Raw genomic sequence first — 15,876 nt, 5'->3', positions numbered from 1 at the left:
CTCAAACCCACGACCTTCTGATTCAGAGACAAGAGTGCAACCAACTAAGCCACGGCTGATACCTAAAGTTAACAAAGTGCTCTCCAGATGTCCTGGCCAATATTCACCCCTCAACCATGAATTAACCATGATGTGGAGATGCCGGTGATGGACTGGGGTTGACAATTGTAAACAATTTTACAACACCAAGTTATAGTCCAGCAATTTTATTTTAAATTCACAAGCTTTCGGAGATTTTCTCCTTCCTCAGGCAAATGTTTCAAGATCTCCTTGAAGCCTACGCATTTATACATATGTATAAATGCGTAGGCTTCAAGGAGATCTTGAAACATTTGCCTGAGGAAGGAGAAAATCTCCGAAAGCTTGTGAATTTAAAATAAAATTGCTGGACTATAACTTGGTGTTGTAAAATTGTTTACAAATGAATTAACCAGTCATTCATCTCATTTGTTCTTTGTGGGATCCTGCTGTGCCTGGAATAGCTGACATGCCTGCGGTCACAGTCACCACATTTCAAATTCACTGTATGAAGCACTTCAGATGTTTGTTTGATGCTCAAAGGCCCCACATAAATGCAAGTGTTATTTACATAATCAGCACCAAAATATAGAGTATCTTGTCTCTTTAATAAACAGACATTTACTGTCTGAAAGTATATGGTGTTTGCAGATTTTTCTGTATGAACTGATTATTTCCGTGTTATATATTTACATAATCTATCAGTTCAGCCTGGATAAATGAGGTTCCACTATACACGGTACCACACCATCATCTGCTGGCAGCAAGTAGGCATTACAAGCACAACATATTTCAATTTCGTAAGACACACAAATACAGGACAGGAGGCCACTCAGCCCATCGTTGCTGTGGCAGCTCTGAAAGAGCTATCCAATTAATCCCACTCGCCTGCTCTTTCCCCACAGCCCTTCCAATTTTTCCTTTTCAAGTATTTATCCAATTCCCTTTTGAAAGTCACTATTGAATCTGCTTCCACCGCCCTTTCAGGCAGCGCATTCCAGATCATAACAACTCGTGCATAAAAAAAATTCTCATCTCCCCCGTGGTTTTTTTTGTCAATCATCTTAAATCCACTTGGGTTAAGGTCCTGAAAGGTGACCATCTGTGGAATTGTACAGTAGCAAGTCACCTCCTTCAGGAGGTGATGGGAGAAAGGAGGGGGGGATTAAATGTCACACAATAACAGCACGAGACAAGTGTTGGATTTGCTCTTTTATTTTTATAACTCTTGCTCCTCGTATGTAGTTATTCTGACTTACATGAGCTTTATACAAACGGCTCTCAAAGAAACATTCTTTTAAAACATAGAAAACAATACAGACTCTGTATATTAAAAAGTGCATACACCTCGTTAATAAAACATACAAATAAATTATCGAAAGGCATCAACACATTTTCATGCACCTGCCCAAAATAACTTAAAAAGAATGGTTTCAGCAACACCAAGTGGGTAATCTAATTTACAAGGAGAAAGTTACACTACACATGGGGTCTGGGAACTGGGCCAATATTGTTCACAGCTCTACTTTTTCAAGTTCATTGGAATATTTATTTTTAAGTTGTGGTATACCTGGGACGTCTCAGGGTCATCTGTGGATAGAAGCCCTTGCTGAGGCCTTGCAGAGTCTAATCAGTGGCCAGGATGAGATGCTCATTCATTTCTCCTCCCTTCCCCCACCCAGATACCAACTTTTGGTGTGGCTCACTGCAGTGCCTGGGTGGAATGTGACAAACGGAGAGAATGCTGGAAACACTCATTGTCTCAGTCAGCGCCTGTGCAGAGAATCGAGGCCTTAATGCTGCGGGTGTGGCCCCATCGCAAGAACTGCAGTTCCCACAAAGGGGTCTGCACCCGATTGGTTAACCAGTCTGTCCTTTCACAGATGCTGACCCACCTGAGTGTTTCCGGCATTACCTGATTTGGTTGCAGATTTCCAGTGTCTGCAGGTGTGTTTCACGGGTGGAATGGACTGCGTGGCCTCTCTTAGTTCTATATTCCAGTGTACAATGAAATAAAATGGCAGTGGAAGCTAAGTGGGCCCAACTCGGTCAGCCGAATACCACATTAAAAGGAAAAACAAGGTGCAAACCGCAAACAATGAAGCTCTCCAGGTCGACTCCTGGTATAAAGATTAAAACCACCACTTCTTATTGATTGAGTTCATTCACAAAGTCTGGTCATTGCTAACTAAGCATCAAGGGTACAGTGTTTTTATTTATAGCACTGCTATGTACAAACACACTGGCCTGCAATTACAAGCCACCGAGTCCAGGAATTACTGCAGGGCCATACAACACCCAGGGAGACTACAGTCACAGGCAGCTAGTCCAATCAAAGGGGTTTTTCTTCCAGTTAAAGAATGGTGTATGCTCAGGTTGGTTTCATAAATCTAATTTCAAAGTCACTAACTTTGGTTTATGCAGTAACCCCTCGCTCTGTAACTCAGGTACACGATTTAATGGCTCTATTTACACAACCCAAAAGGCTTACTCCCTCTCTCTGTAAAAGAAGTCATTTAATTTCTGCTGGGCAATATTGAAAAGAATTTAATGTACTTCTACTGTCAGCTCAACATCTGTATAAACAGTTGGAGATATTCGGGAATCAGTACCACCCACAGCCTTAAACGCCACCCCCACCCCAAAAATAAACACCAGTGTTAATACTTCACAACTCTAGGCAATATTTCCACCAAGCCAGCAACTCTGAATTTGGTCGTCATAAGTTAGTCTTCCTTCCGTGAGGGAATTAATCTTACATTGCAGGCATCTCTGCAAAATATCTGCTACGCAAGTACTTCCAGTTATATTATTTAGGGTCTATTAACAGACCGACAGCGGCCCGCTACTACTGCTGGTCAGCATTTTGTACACGTGTGTTAAACAAAGCCTTCCTGTATCACAGGATTCTGCCCCTCGGCTCGGGACTCGGGGGGGGGGGGGGGGAGGGGGGGGCCCCCTCAGCTCGGGACTCGGTGGGCGGGGGGGCCCCCTCAGCTCGGGGTGAGGGCCTCAGCTCGGGACTCTCGGCTCGGGACTCGTGGGGGGGGGCCCCTCAGCTCGGGGTGAGGGCCTCAGCTCGGGACTCTCGGCTCAGGACTCGGGGGGGCCGCCTCAGCTCGGAACAGGGGCCTTAGCTCGGGACTCTGCCCCTCGGCTCAAGGCATGGGGGGCCCCTCAGCTCTGGACTCTGTGGGGGTGGGGGCCCCTCACCCCAGGACTCTCTGCTCAGGACTCAGGAGGGGAAGGGGTGCCCTTGGCTGGGGTCTCCCTGCCCCTCGGATCAGGAGACACAATGCTCTTGCGAGGCAGGATATGCTCCCCACTGTAACAACTGCTCAGGTAGTGCCGACTAATTGCCACAAAAATAAAATCACCAAATTATCACCCCCACCATCTTTATATTTCTTATTGGCATGATTGGCGTCCTTTAAAGAAAAATAACTCTCCACTTCTGAGATCATGAGGAAGATGAAATATGGAGGGAAAGCATTTTTACAATCCAGTAACCGATAGAAATATCAGAGCAGAACTTTTAACCGAGATCCTGTTTTGTTTTAAATAATAAAAGGGAGTAAACTTCAGTTTCAAATCTACTTGTTTGCTGCCATCACTAAACGTAATTCTGTTCATTATAAATTACTCTACAATCGCTCACATTGATCACACATAACACCCAGGAAAGAGGATCATGTTGTGCAAACAAAGCAATGAATCAGACTAGCCCACAGTCCTAAGAGTCAGGACTGTACGACTTCATTTAATGCAACATTAAGGAGGAATAAACCTACTTACTACAAAGGTGTTTGAACTGACTCAGTACAACCAATGTCTGAGCACTTGCATAGTAATACATTGTGTTAAGTGCATGCACTTATTTTAATGCTAATTCGTGATTTTACTTTGCTGGTCCTAACTGTTGAAGTTTATAATTGAGAAACTGTTTTCTTCGAGTAGTTGCAATAACATTTTTACAACTCTGCCCATGTCCCACTACACGGAATTGGGAACGGACGAAGAGTTAATGGAACAATTCAGGGACTGAGCCATTAAAGCTTTCCAGACAAGATGCCACCTTGTAAAACAAACCTTTGCAGCTGCAGCGAATACAAATGGGTTTGCATAATCCAATAGACTCGGTCGGCTGGTGGGGGGGGGGGGGTTGGGAAAGAGAGAGAGAAGGGCACTGAGGCCAAACACCTGTCTCATGTGCCTAATGCATACTCCAATCCTGGCTCAGCAGCTATTGGTTAATTGCTGCACTTGAACTCGAATACAAGATGTGGAGTTCCACCCGCACAGAAACTGGCATGAAATGGACATCCCTGCGCTCCCCGAATGGTACAACCAGCATAGCATCTCTCCAAACCCCGAGGCTTCAGGCAGTGGGGCCAATACTTAATGACACTGAGGATTTAACCTGCAACCACCACCTAAACTGGTTAACTAATCATTTACCTCGCTGTTTGTGGGATCTTGCTGTGTGCAAATTGGCTGCCGCGTTTACCTACATAACAGTGACTACACTTCAAAAGTAATTCATTGGCTGTGAGGCGCTTTGGGATGAAAAGGTGCTATATACAATGCAAGTCTTTTTCCATCTCTGGAGTTCCACAATTTGCATAATTACAGCTTGTTTGCTGTGAATTTCAATTCTGGATTGGGGGGACAGGACAATTAATGCTGACCTGTGTGTGCTAACAAGAGCGCTTCTGAGTCCATATCCATTTGGCATCTCTAACGAGAGAGTGTGAGAGAGTGAGGGAGAGAATGAGAGAAAGAGAAAAACCTCCAATTAAGAGAGAAACCTCCAATTAGTGGTGACATCCGAGCTCAGGAAGCAACTTGTATTAGTCAGTGATTCATTCCCCATTTAATGGCCTCTGGGTAGGAGATTGTCAATGTCACATCCAGTTCTCATCCTGCTTCAGAAAAAGCTGATAAAAGGCTCATGAAAATTTTAAAAGGCCAATTTCGCCCATAACTCATGTCTCCAACACAACTTTGTGAGGTTGCTTTATTTCACACCATGCATCGGACAACAGCGGTGAAATCCATCAGACTGGGCAGCACTGACCTGGTTTTCACAATTGCTTGAATGTAAATACCATTCCCCCAACACCATTAAACCTCTCGAGGGTTTCAATAGGTCTGTCACATCTCAAATAAAAGCGAATTGGAGCATGGCTAGGTGTAATCAGGTATCATATAAGGAATCATTTCCATGACCAATTTGAACTGAGATCTTTAATATTTGCTTTTGGGCAGGGGAGAGCAGGGCAGGAGTCCCAAACTTAGTTTCAGGGCTGTAATCCCTTCTCATGATAGGGGAGATTGTACATGGGATGTGGTAGGAGATTCAATGGGTGAGTAGAATCCATGATAAGGTAGATTGTACAGGATGTACACAGGTCATCGGCAAACACCGTAAATAGGACAGGTCATTGGCAGCCTACAATTCACAAGTTTACATTATTACACTGAAAACAACTCTGTCAATGTTTACTACCCAGAAATGTGATTGGGCAGGAGAGTTAATGGGACATATCTGGAATGCACTGCCTGAAAGGGTGGTGGAAGCAAATTCAAAAGTAACTTTCAAAAGGGAATTGCATATATACTTGAAAAGGAAAAACTTGCAGGGATATGGGGGAAAAGTGCAGGGGAGTGTGACTAATTGGAAAACTATTTCAAAGAGCTGGTACGGGCATGATGGGCCAAATGGCCTCCTTCTGTGCTGTATGATTCTATCATTCTATAAAATCAGAAACTGAACCTTTAAAACTTTTTATGGAGGATGTCTCGAAATAGAACCAAGAGCTTAATTAAAAGACAAACGGCAGCATTTTTCCATACTCAGTAAGAGGCTGAATGAATGTCATCTATCAATGACCCAGATCAGCTGTGCAATGGTAGAATTGGCTTATTATGCATATAGAAACTATTATTTTTGCTACTTATCTTATCCATCCCATCTTTCCTTCAATAGGGAGACTGGGTTCCCCATAACTCAATTGTGGTGACCCCACAAATACCTTCCCACAAAGTGCTGACATCACTGCCCAGGAGAGCAAACCCCAGAGTTTGGACTCGAATACTTGCACACAGGGGTCAGTGACCACTTATTTCTGACCTAAGAACATTTGAGCTGAATTGTTTCTCCGGGTCACTGAAAGGTTGATTGAAGTTAAGACTTTTGCAACCAGGTGCCAACAGGTCATTTCAGGCACTCAGGCCAATGAAATGGTGACTAAAAACAGGAGATTTGTTTGGGACTGGTTGTTGTGTTAGAACCAGATGTGAGGAGCACTCAAGCCTTTGGTCAGTGTGAGATCCACAGCTTCGCCCCACGGAGCCTGCAGCCACAACTAAAGTTTAAATCCCTGCTCCCAATAACCTGCAGATATCTCAAGCTGCTGATAACCAACAGATATCGATATGCTGATCTGGGATTCACTCACCAAGTAAACAAAAAATAGCAAAAGCATTGAGACCTCTGTTGCACTCCATCTTTCCCACCCTTCCTTTTTGCACTGGAGAACTGCTACCACATGGGGAACCGTGGCTCTTTCAGAAAGTGGGCACATTGAAACCGAAATAGGCATTGTACCCATTCATTCCTCAGTGTGCTAACCTGAGACTTGCCATTATACAGTACTGAGAGTGGACAGCAAGATCTAACATGGTGTCAAGCAAACAAATCCTTATTGAGCCCACCCCTGGAGAAAATGATATAGTACTTAACTTGATCGCTTCCTCAAAGCACGCTGTAGTCGTATTAGTCTTAAAAAGAACATTTATAAAAAATTTTAAAAATCAAATCATTCATTGAACAGTACATAGTGTTATTCTGCAACAAAAAAAAAGTTCTCTAGGTCGATACAAAGTGCTGTGTTAAAACCCACCAGGTAAGGGCAGCCTCTGAAAAAAAAGACAATGATGAACCAGCTCCATGATCCCTGCACACCAAATGTCCATCCCACAGGGCCGTTATTTGGTTTGATGGCACAACGAAAGGCGCTTAAATCAATATTCTTCCTAACCGATGTAGGCACATTAGCCACAAAATAAAAATTAAAAAACTTCCACCAACAGAAAGCCGGTGTAATAGAGAGGGAGGGAGGGAGGGAGAAAGAAAAAAGTCACAGAAACAAAACCAGACGAGCATTGTGGGGAGCGTTTCTCTTTTTGTGTTTTTTTTTCACGTTTACTTTTTGTTATGGCGCGCAGAGGACTGCATGCCGCTAGTGACAATCTTTCTTGATTTAAATGTTTTTTCTGTGGGTTTCTTCCTGTTCGTTGGAGACTGAGACCCCACTTCCGGCTGTGCAGACTTGGATTTGGCAGCGGGGATCAGGGGCCGCTTGGTAGGAGTAGAGTCTTTACTCAACTGCTTCCCTCGCGCAGCAGTTTTGCCGGCCGAGGCAGACACTGGGGTTTCGGCCAGCGAGCGCCGGCCCTCCTTGGTCGGCCCGTCAGATGACGCTTTTTTGTTTGCCGTTTTGGAAGGTCCCTCTGCCGACTTCTTGGAAAGAATGTTGCTCTTCCCCAAGTCGGCTGACCTACGGCTCTCCTTCTGCCTCAGCGCTGATCGAAAGAACGACAGTCCTTTGTCTTCCGACTTGTTGCTGTCCCTTCTCAAATCAGTCCTCGAGCTGGTGTCCGAAGACTTTGCTTCAGTCACGGAGGAGCTGCTACTCGAGTTTCTCAGCCTCTTGTTCTCGAATCTGTTACTCGACTTAGTGTGCGATAACCTGCCAGTGCTGCTGGCTTTGGAAGAAGACATCAGCCTGCGTTTTTCAGGCGAGGGGCTGCGTTTGCAGCCTTCCTCACAAGTCTTGGACCTTCCCGGCACCTTTTTCCCTGCAGGTGAAAGTGAAGGGGACTGCGGGGAAGGTGTGAGCAGCTTCGATTTCTGCTGAGACACAGACGAGGATACCGGTTCCTGACTTTTGGCCGTCTCCTTTCGAAGGGCGGAGCTTGATGAAACACGGCGGGCCCCCGCTTTTGCTTCAGTCTTATCCCGCGCAATGGAAACCTTCTGGGGGTTCTTGAGCGACGAGGACAGAGTTAACTGACCTTTGGCCGAAGACCCTTTGGCCTGCTTGTGAAGCACTCTGGAACCAGAGGTCTTCTTCTGCAGGCTCTCTGCACTCTGTACCGCCTTTACAAGGCTCTTCCTTTGTCTTTGGTCTTCGCTCGAAGAAGCACCACTGATACTCGGAGACCGAGGGCTGCCCAGGCCAGGCGTGCTTTTTCTGCTATCTAGACAATCTACCAAAGGACTCCTCTTGTCCAGGTCTCCTGTGCCATTTCCGCACTGGTCCAGCTTTTTATCATGGGGCAAAGTGGACCTACTCTGCCCAGTTGCTTTTCCTGTGACTCTCATTTCATCCTCTTTAACCATTCCTTCCATCACTGCGAGGGGTGCCCTGCCAGATTGTCCGGCATAGGCTCCTGCCTGGCCTTGCAGAGGGGAAGTGCCCAGGCTGGGGCTCTTGTGCCCCAGTATGTCTGCAGTTGGAGATGGGCTGTGAGCTGGAGACTCGAAGGAGAATGGTGACGGAGAACTGGACCGCATGTGTAGCTTGCTGGATAGCGACCTCTGAAATTTAACTCCGTTCTCATTGAGCACCAAGGGACTAGCAAACGAGGATCTGGATGACAGACTCTGGCGCTGGACACTCCTCACAAAGGGCCGAGTAGAAAACCCACCTTAACAACAAGAATATTTAATTAGTTCTGACCTTCAAACTGATTAAAAATTATGAGCAGCAATCATGTCACAGACCAGAGTGAAACTTCTTTATGATGTCACAGTAACTGCACCGATGGTATAAACATCATAAAGCAGCGTCACACCGAGCCTTGGAATTATAACCAGCAGTGCTTTTAAAACTTTTACCATAAAAACGCAGTCTGTGACAAGCAATCAGCACATCGTCAGCCGCGTCTCACTGGGCAGCATTCTCGCCTCTGAGTCAGAAGGTCATGGGTTCAAGCTCCACTCCAGAGACTTGAGCTCATAATCTATGCTGACACTCCCAGTGCAGTACTGAGGGAGTGCTGCACTGTCGGAGGCGCCATCGTTCAGATGAGACATTAAACCCAGGCCCCGTCCGCCCCCTCAGGTGGATGTAACAGATCCCACGGCCACTATTCCGAAGAGCAGGGGAATTCTCCCCGGCGTCCTGGCCAATATTTATCCTTCAAGCAACATCACTAACACAGATTATCTGGTCATTTATTACACTGCCATATTTCCAACAGTGACTACACTTCAAAAGTACTTCATTGGCTTTAAAGCTCTTTGAGACATCCCAAGGTGGTGAAAGGCGCTGTATTAATACAAGTCTTTTTTTCAATTTCAATCTTAGGAATTTCTCAATAGTGAACAATATTTCACAGTTCCGTTACATGTCCCGCATCTCTCTCATACGAAAATACCATGGGAATTAAACAATGTTTGCACATTCATGACATTATAGTGACAGAGTCAAGTGCAGACCTTACAGAGCAGCTTAAACTGGTTTTCTTAAAACAGCTTTTTTTTTTGTAGGTGTTTTTTTAAAAAAAGGAATGGGAACATTGTGGCTACCCGTGATCCATTGTCACAAGCTGAAGCTAATGAGACACAATTAACATCGATCTTAACTCATTTAAGTAGTGAATATCGACGACAATATAACTGATGGAGTGCAAAATAGTGAGGTCAGTGTGCCTCAACGATCACATCATTTCAACTTCACCACTCCTTCACACCCTCAGGGAATTATTAAAAGAGTTGTTCTTCTTTCTGGGTACTTAAATTTGGGGGCAGGTGGGGAAGTTAAAAGTAAAAGATTATGCAAATGTGGGGGCGGGGGTGGAGGAGAGAGAGGACTACGCATCGACTGTACCATCATCCTGATCACTGCGGTCCTGTGTAAATTCCACGGATTCAGATAGCGAGACGAGGGATGTCCGCCGAGATGATGCAGCTGACGCAATGCTGGGCTGCTTGCTGCCAGCAAGGCGATTTACCCAGTGTTCACAGAGAGACGAGCTCGTAGACCCTGAAAAACATCAATATACGTCTGGAATGGAGCAAAACATGTTTTCATATAGACAAACACACATACACCTCCGACAGCGCTCAAAATTAGACATCTCAAAAACAGTCAGCTGATTCCCATTACACATAATTGACAAGTTATACTGTAAATAAAAGATTCCTCCCCCTTCCCATTGTAAATTCACTGGGATGCTGCCTGGTATCAGGAAATACAAATATAGACTTGAAATATTTGGGCTTTTTTTTCTATATTAGAACAACTCAGATTGTAGAAGTGTTTAAAATTATAAAATGATGGGACAGGGTGGATAAAAGTAGACTGTTTCCAGTAGGTGAGGGGTCTGGTACGAGGGGTCATAGATACAAAATTAAAAGGTAAGATTTAGAACAGAGAGCAGGAGAAACGTCTTCACACAGAGTGTTGTGAGGCGGTGGAATTCACTTCCAGGGTTAGTGGTTGAGGCAGAAACTGTCAACATTCCAGATTAGATTGGAGAGGGGAAATGAAGGAAAATTGGTTGAAGGGATATGGGAACAGGGGGGTCGGTAAACGTGATTGGGAATATCTGCTCATGTGGAGGGTAAATGCCAACACAGACTGGTTGGGCCAAATGGCCTATTTCAGTGTTGTAACTTCGATGTATATTTCCAAGGGCCCACTCTGCTTTGTTTGCTGCTCACCGTACCACAAACCATCTGCAGGTGGCTTGGCTACAACCCATCTCCTGAACTGGGGATAAAAATCAAACGTTACCAAGAACCAACTTGATGGTGTATTGGCAGTAAACTTTATTTAACAGTAGTGATGATAATTATCCCTTATTGCTGCCGGATTGCCCAGGGCAACTCAACAGCATTAATGATCCGACACTCTTGCTGTCAGAGGTGGTGAAAACTTTTATCTCCCTGCCTCTAACTGGTGGCAAGGCCAAGTAGATCCGGCAATGGCATTTAGGCATGATTAACAAACTGCCTTTTAAAAATAATGTTTTTAAAAAGTTTCAGATAACACTCAGTCCCATTGATACCCCGGGAATTGATGCCGTCACTTCTGTATGAGTCACCTCAGCTCTGAAATCTTCTACCAGCTCTCATATCCCTATTTGTTTTTGCATTTGTTTGTTACAGTTCAGGTTTTCTCAACACTTTCGTATTCACAGCAAAGAAGGTAGTCTCCATAAGCACACAGGCTCCTTCAAACCAAAACCTGCACCCTTAGATCTGCCATTTCAGGCTTCTCTGTAAGGCAGTAAATATCAGACCAATGCATTCAGGCTAAAACTAACAAGGAGATTTATTAAGTGTAATACACAGAAGCAGTAAGATACTGCAAGATACCAAAATAACGATTGAAATAGTCCACAAGGGTTTACAATAGCCTTTAAAAATATATTTCTTTCACAGCTTGTGAAGCCAAAGGCCCTTTGGATAAAGAGCCCATCGTAAACCCTTACAATGCCAAGTTGCGCATGATGTGAATGAACAATCTTTAGATAGCATTGAAGTTGGGCAGCCAAAGTTATGATTTATTGCCATGGGAAACTTCCACATCACAGCCTGCTCTACGAAGATCCAGCAATCTGTAAAGTCAACAGGACCCACACATAGTTAGACACAGTGCTAGCATTGAGACATTATTGTCTTCCTCACAAACATCTCCCTTATTGTTTCAGCAAAGATTAAATTGCTCTATTCCCCTAGTCTGCAAAGCTGCATACATTAACATTTGAAACAAATTACTCTAGCCGCCTCTGACTTAATTACTGAACTCATTCACACCAACAAATGGAATCTGTTTTGGACATAAGGTTTTGAATTGAATATGATGGTGGGTCTGGTCAATTACATGCATGACTCAATGCCCAGAGAAATAACAAGCTGCCTTTAAGAACTACAGAGGCCGGTTTTTACATCACATTTACTTTATTTCAAGTCATAAAATGTAACAGAAATCCCCCATTTTGCCATACAATATTTAAACCAGGATTAGACGATAATCTTTCATCAATCCACAATTTTACACTACTCTAGGAAGAGCAGAACAACCACCATTTGGATGCATATGGAGCAAGATAGGTTAAACTGGCTGCAAAATATTTGCACGTTCACCCTGAGACTTGATATCTCAAATAATAACTCTACTTTTAAAAAAGGAATTCCATCCCTGAATGTGATAACTTGCTGGGTAGATAGAGTTCCATCAATGCTAGCAACTCTCCAGTACATCACCAATTCTTTTATGGATGGACATGGCATGCTATTCAACTGTAGAGTGCATCACAGCCAAGTGCAATCCTATCTTCACCAAGTGTCCACACACACACACACAATCCAGCAACAGTCACTGAATAGCACAGGAGCAGGAACCTTGGCTGATTCTCCCCTCCTTATCCCAAGGGTGCTGAGGTCAATTGCAGAGAGATATTCAACACATTACCTGCTAAGGAGCTGTTTGCTGACCATGAAGGGATAGTACTTCGCCGTTGATAGAACAGGATGTACGCGGTCTGCTTGCAGACGTCTTCATCCAAGAGCTGCTGCACGTCACTGTCATCGAAACAGTACCACAGCCCATCCACAGAGTTCTTGCAGTAAGCTATGCAATAGGAAGGGAGAGGCGTTGGTCAGTCACCCTCAACAACTGAGTGAGTGAGGTGAGTGAGTCAAAATAAAGGAACACTAGTTCAATAGTGGTCAGCACATTGGCACAGTGAAGGCTGATTGCCCATTCAGTTGTAGGGCAACAGCTGGATGCCCGGATTCTCTTCCACATCCAGATGAGGAAGCATGCTCTCCTTAAAAAGGTGGCACAGGAATCTGATTAGTGGACTGGGCTATCCCAGTCTGCACAGGGCAAGGCAAAGACTCCCCCCAAAAAGACTTAGGGAACCCTTAGGTCTTATAAGTTTTCTTTTGCCCTCCTCGTCCTGTGGGAAACCTGTGGCATTACTGAAATCTGTGCACCACCTGTGTGTGTGTGTGTAGAGAAGAGAAGGGAGACACATCAGAGGCAGACCTGCGTCAACCCCGGTCAGCTTCTGGTCCGCTGCAACAGGCACACACACTCAAAAGCAAGACACTGGCTGGGATGGCGGGCACCAAGAATGAGCAACACTGAGCAAGGTGTAGCGCTGGCTTGCCACGAGGGTTCTTACCCGTGTAATGCCCTCCTTGCATGGTGCCGTGGTGATTGCACACCGCGTACAGATCGTAGAGGTAGTCTTCGGGATCCCTGCCGAGCCCGTACGGCCGTCTCCATGGCGACCAGTGAGAAGGCAGGCTCCAGCTGCTTTGGCTGCGTTTCACTACGTGAGGAGTCATGTCCAGGCCTGTGAGGGGGAATTTCACCAGGTTCTGAAGCTTGGTCCTTTTATCCCCTTCCTGTTAGAGGAGACAGGGAAAATGTTTGTTTAAAACCAAGATACGCATTACACAGCAAATGCCAGATTTATTCAGAATGTTGTATACAGCACCCACTAATATACAGCAAGTGCTAGATTTACTCCAATTCATAACACTGCGTATATGGCACCCAAACATACTGACCAAAACATCACTAAAACAAAGACCTTAAACCACGCATCAGATGCCCCATTCTAGAAAGGGCTGCCTGATGTCCCTCTCCCTCTGACAGTTTGGATGAAATGAGAAGCAGGGGCTGTGCTCTCTCCCCCCACACCCCCTTTAAACCACTCACCTGTTTAAAGCGTTTCAGGTGGATGATGAGAACATCGGGGAGTGTCCACAAACTGAGCTTGATGCTCCCCTGCTGGAGCTGCTTACAATGTGGGCAGCGCCAGGCATCATCTGGTGCCAGCTTTCAAAACACAACAACAACAGAAAGTCAGTAAAGGCATTGCAACACCAAAAAAACTTGAGAATCTAAAAATAGGATAGGAGGAGGCCATTCAGCCCGTTGAGCCTGTTCTACCATTCAATCATAAATCATCAATTCCATCCATTTTAAAATCAAAGTAGGATTTTATTATAGACCACAGCACTTCAAGGTTGCTTCGGTTAAAGAAAGCCCTTCAGCTCATTTGATCTCATTCTTCCAAGCCCACCACCTTCCCATTTACAGGTTCAGTGTTCACTTGAAAGGCAGGCAGGACCTCTGCTTGATGTCTCATCTGAAGGTCGGGACTTACGGGAATGCAGTACTCTCAGAACAGCACTGAAGTATTAGCCTCGACTCGGCTCTCGGGTGCTGGCACAGGGCTCGTACCTCACAACCCTCTGAGCCAGAGATGCCGGCTCCGCACTGAGCCAGGCTGATAGCAGCATTGAGCTGAAAGGAGCACCATCTCAGCACCCAGGACTGCAATATCACACCAAAAATCACAGGCACAGAACACGACAGAGTAAAATACCAAACACAGGCGAGCTCTACCATCATTTGTTAAGCCAGAGGGATCATTTCCATTTATGTCGCACTTTACCTACAATTAATTACTGTGAAGTGGGGTGACTACAATATAGATAATGATCATTCTGCACACAGCAAGATACAAACAGCAATGAGACGAATGACCGGTTAATCCATTTTGGTGGTACTGGTTGAGGACACCAAATTTCCAAGCTATTCTTTGAATAGTGACAGAATCTTCAACATCTACCTGAACAGGCAGATAGGATCTCAGTTTAATACTTTATTTGAAGGATAGCAGCTCCAACAGTGCAGAGCTTCCTTACCACTGCAGTAGAATGTCAGCCTAGGTTATTTGCTTTATAGTCCTGCAGTGGGGCCTAAACACACTCAAAGCAGAAGTGCTGACCGACTGAGCCATACTGACACTTGCCAGCAGTTAAGGCCCAGTCTAGTGTTCACTAGTGCATTCCTATAACTTCAAAGCACTGTTCTGTCCCTGCGTACGCACGCACGCACAGTGTGGTCACACGCATGTGCAAGTCCTATTTCAGAGCTGGTGCCCACTCTGTGTTTACCTGCTCTTCTTTGGTGTAGAGATGAAAGCACTGGGATAAGGTGTATGTCTGAGGCTGCTGATGAAGCTGCTGCTGTTGGCGAACGCTCTCCGAGTCTGGCACATACTCATCTTCAGCACTCCCAAACAAGCTGCAAACCAAACAAGGCGACTTGAAAGTTGTACACCTAAACCGTCTGAATGCAAAACCATTTTTGTTGTACTTCATTCTGAATTCTTTGGAATGCTTCCCTTTCCCCTCCCCAGCACCCACCACTTAACTATCAGAGTGACAGGGCAGCCCACTCCTGACTGGGATTGTAACAGTACAGTCAGCAGGTACCTTTCACTAGCTCACACCCACCCAATCACATAGGATGGCCTTGCCTGCAGGTCACTCTGTAACCACATTGAGAGCCACTCCAAGACCATCCCAACAGCAGGGGGCAGCATTTTTTTTTTATTCGTTCATGGGATGTGGGCGTCGCTGGCATGGCCAGCATTTATTGCCCATCCCTAATTGCCCTCGAGAAGGTGGTGGTGAGCCACCTTCTTGAACCGCTGCAGTCCGTGTGGTGAAGGTTCTCCCACAGTGCTGTTAGGAAGGGAGTTCCAGGATTTTCACCCAGTGACGATGAAGGAACGGCGATATATTTCCAAGTCGGGATGGTGTGTGACTTGGAGGGGAACGTGCAGGTGGTGTTGTTCCGATGTACCTGCTGTTCTTGTCCTTCTAGGTGGTAGAGGTCGCGGGTTTGGGAGGTGCTGTCGAAGAATCCTTGGCGAGTTGCTGCAGTGCATCCTGTGGATGGTACACACTGCAGCCACTGTGCGCCGGTGGTGAAGGGAATGAATGTTTAGGGTGGTGGATGGGGTGCCAAT

General features: G+C 45.4%; 1 protein-coding gene across 1 annotated transcript in view; it reads right to left on the bottom strand.

Annotated features, from left to right (window-relative positions):
• Positions 1 to 1,217: 1,217 nt before the first annotated feature.
• usp31 (ubiquitin specific peptidase 31) overlaps positions 1,218 to 15,876 on the bottom strand; it is an 81,463-nt gene continuing 66,804 nt past the window's right edge. The window contains exons 11-16 of the mRNA XM_068003043.1: positions 15,017 to 15,146; positions 13,770 to 13,889; positions 13,228 to 13,453; positions 12,510 to 12,668; positions 9,918 to 10,073; positions 1,218 to 8,733 (exon numbers count right to left, since the gene is read on the bottom strand). Coding sequence (XP_067859144.1) covers positions 7,226 to 8,733; positions 9,918 to 10,073; positions 12,510 to 12,668; positions 13,228 to 13,453; positions 13,770 to 13,889; positions 15,017 to 15,146 — 2,299 coding nt within the window. The 3' untranslated portion in view covers positions 1,218 to 7,225. The remainder of the gene's footprint in view (positions 8,734 to 9,917; positions 10,074 to 12,509; positions 12,669 to 13,227; positions 13,454 to 13,769; positions 13,890 to 15,016; positions 15,147 to 15,876) is intronic.

Source organism: Heptranchias perlo, chromosome 22 (assembly GCF_035084215.1).
Source record: "Heptranchias perlo isolate sHepPer1 chromosome 22, sHepPer1.hap1, whole genome shotgun sequence".
Taxonomy (NCBI): domain Eukaryota; kingdom Metazoa; phylum Chordata; class Chondrichthyes; order Hexanchiformes; family Hexanchidae; genus Heptranchias; species Heptranchias perlo.
This window is presented reverse-complemented; position numbering and strand designations above follow the sequence as displayed.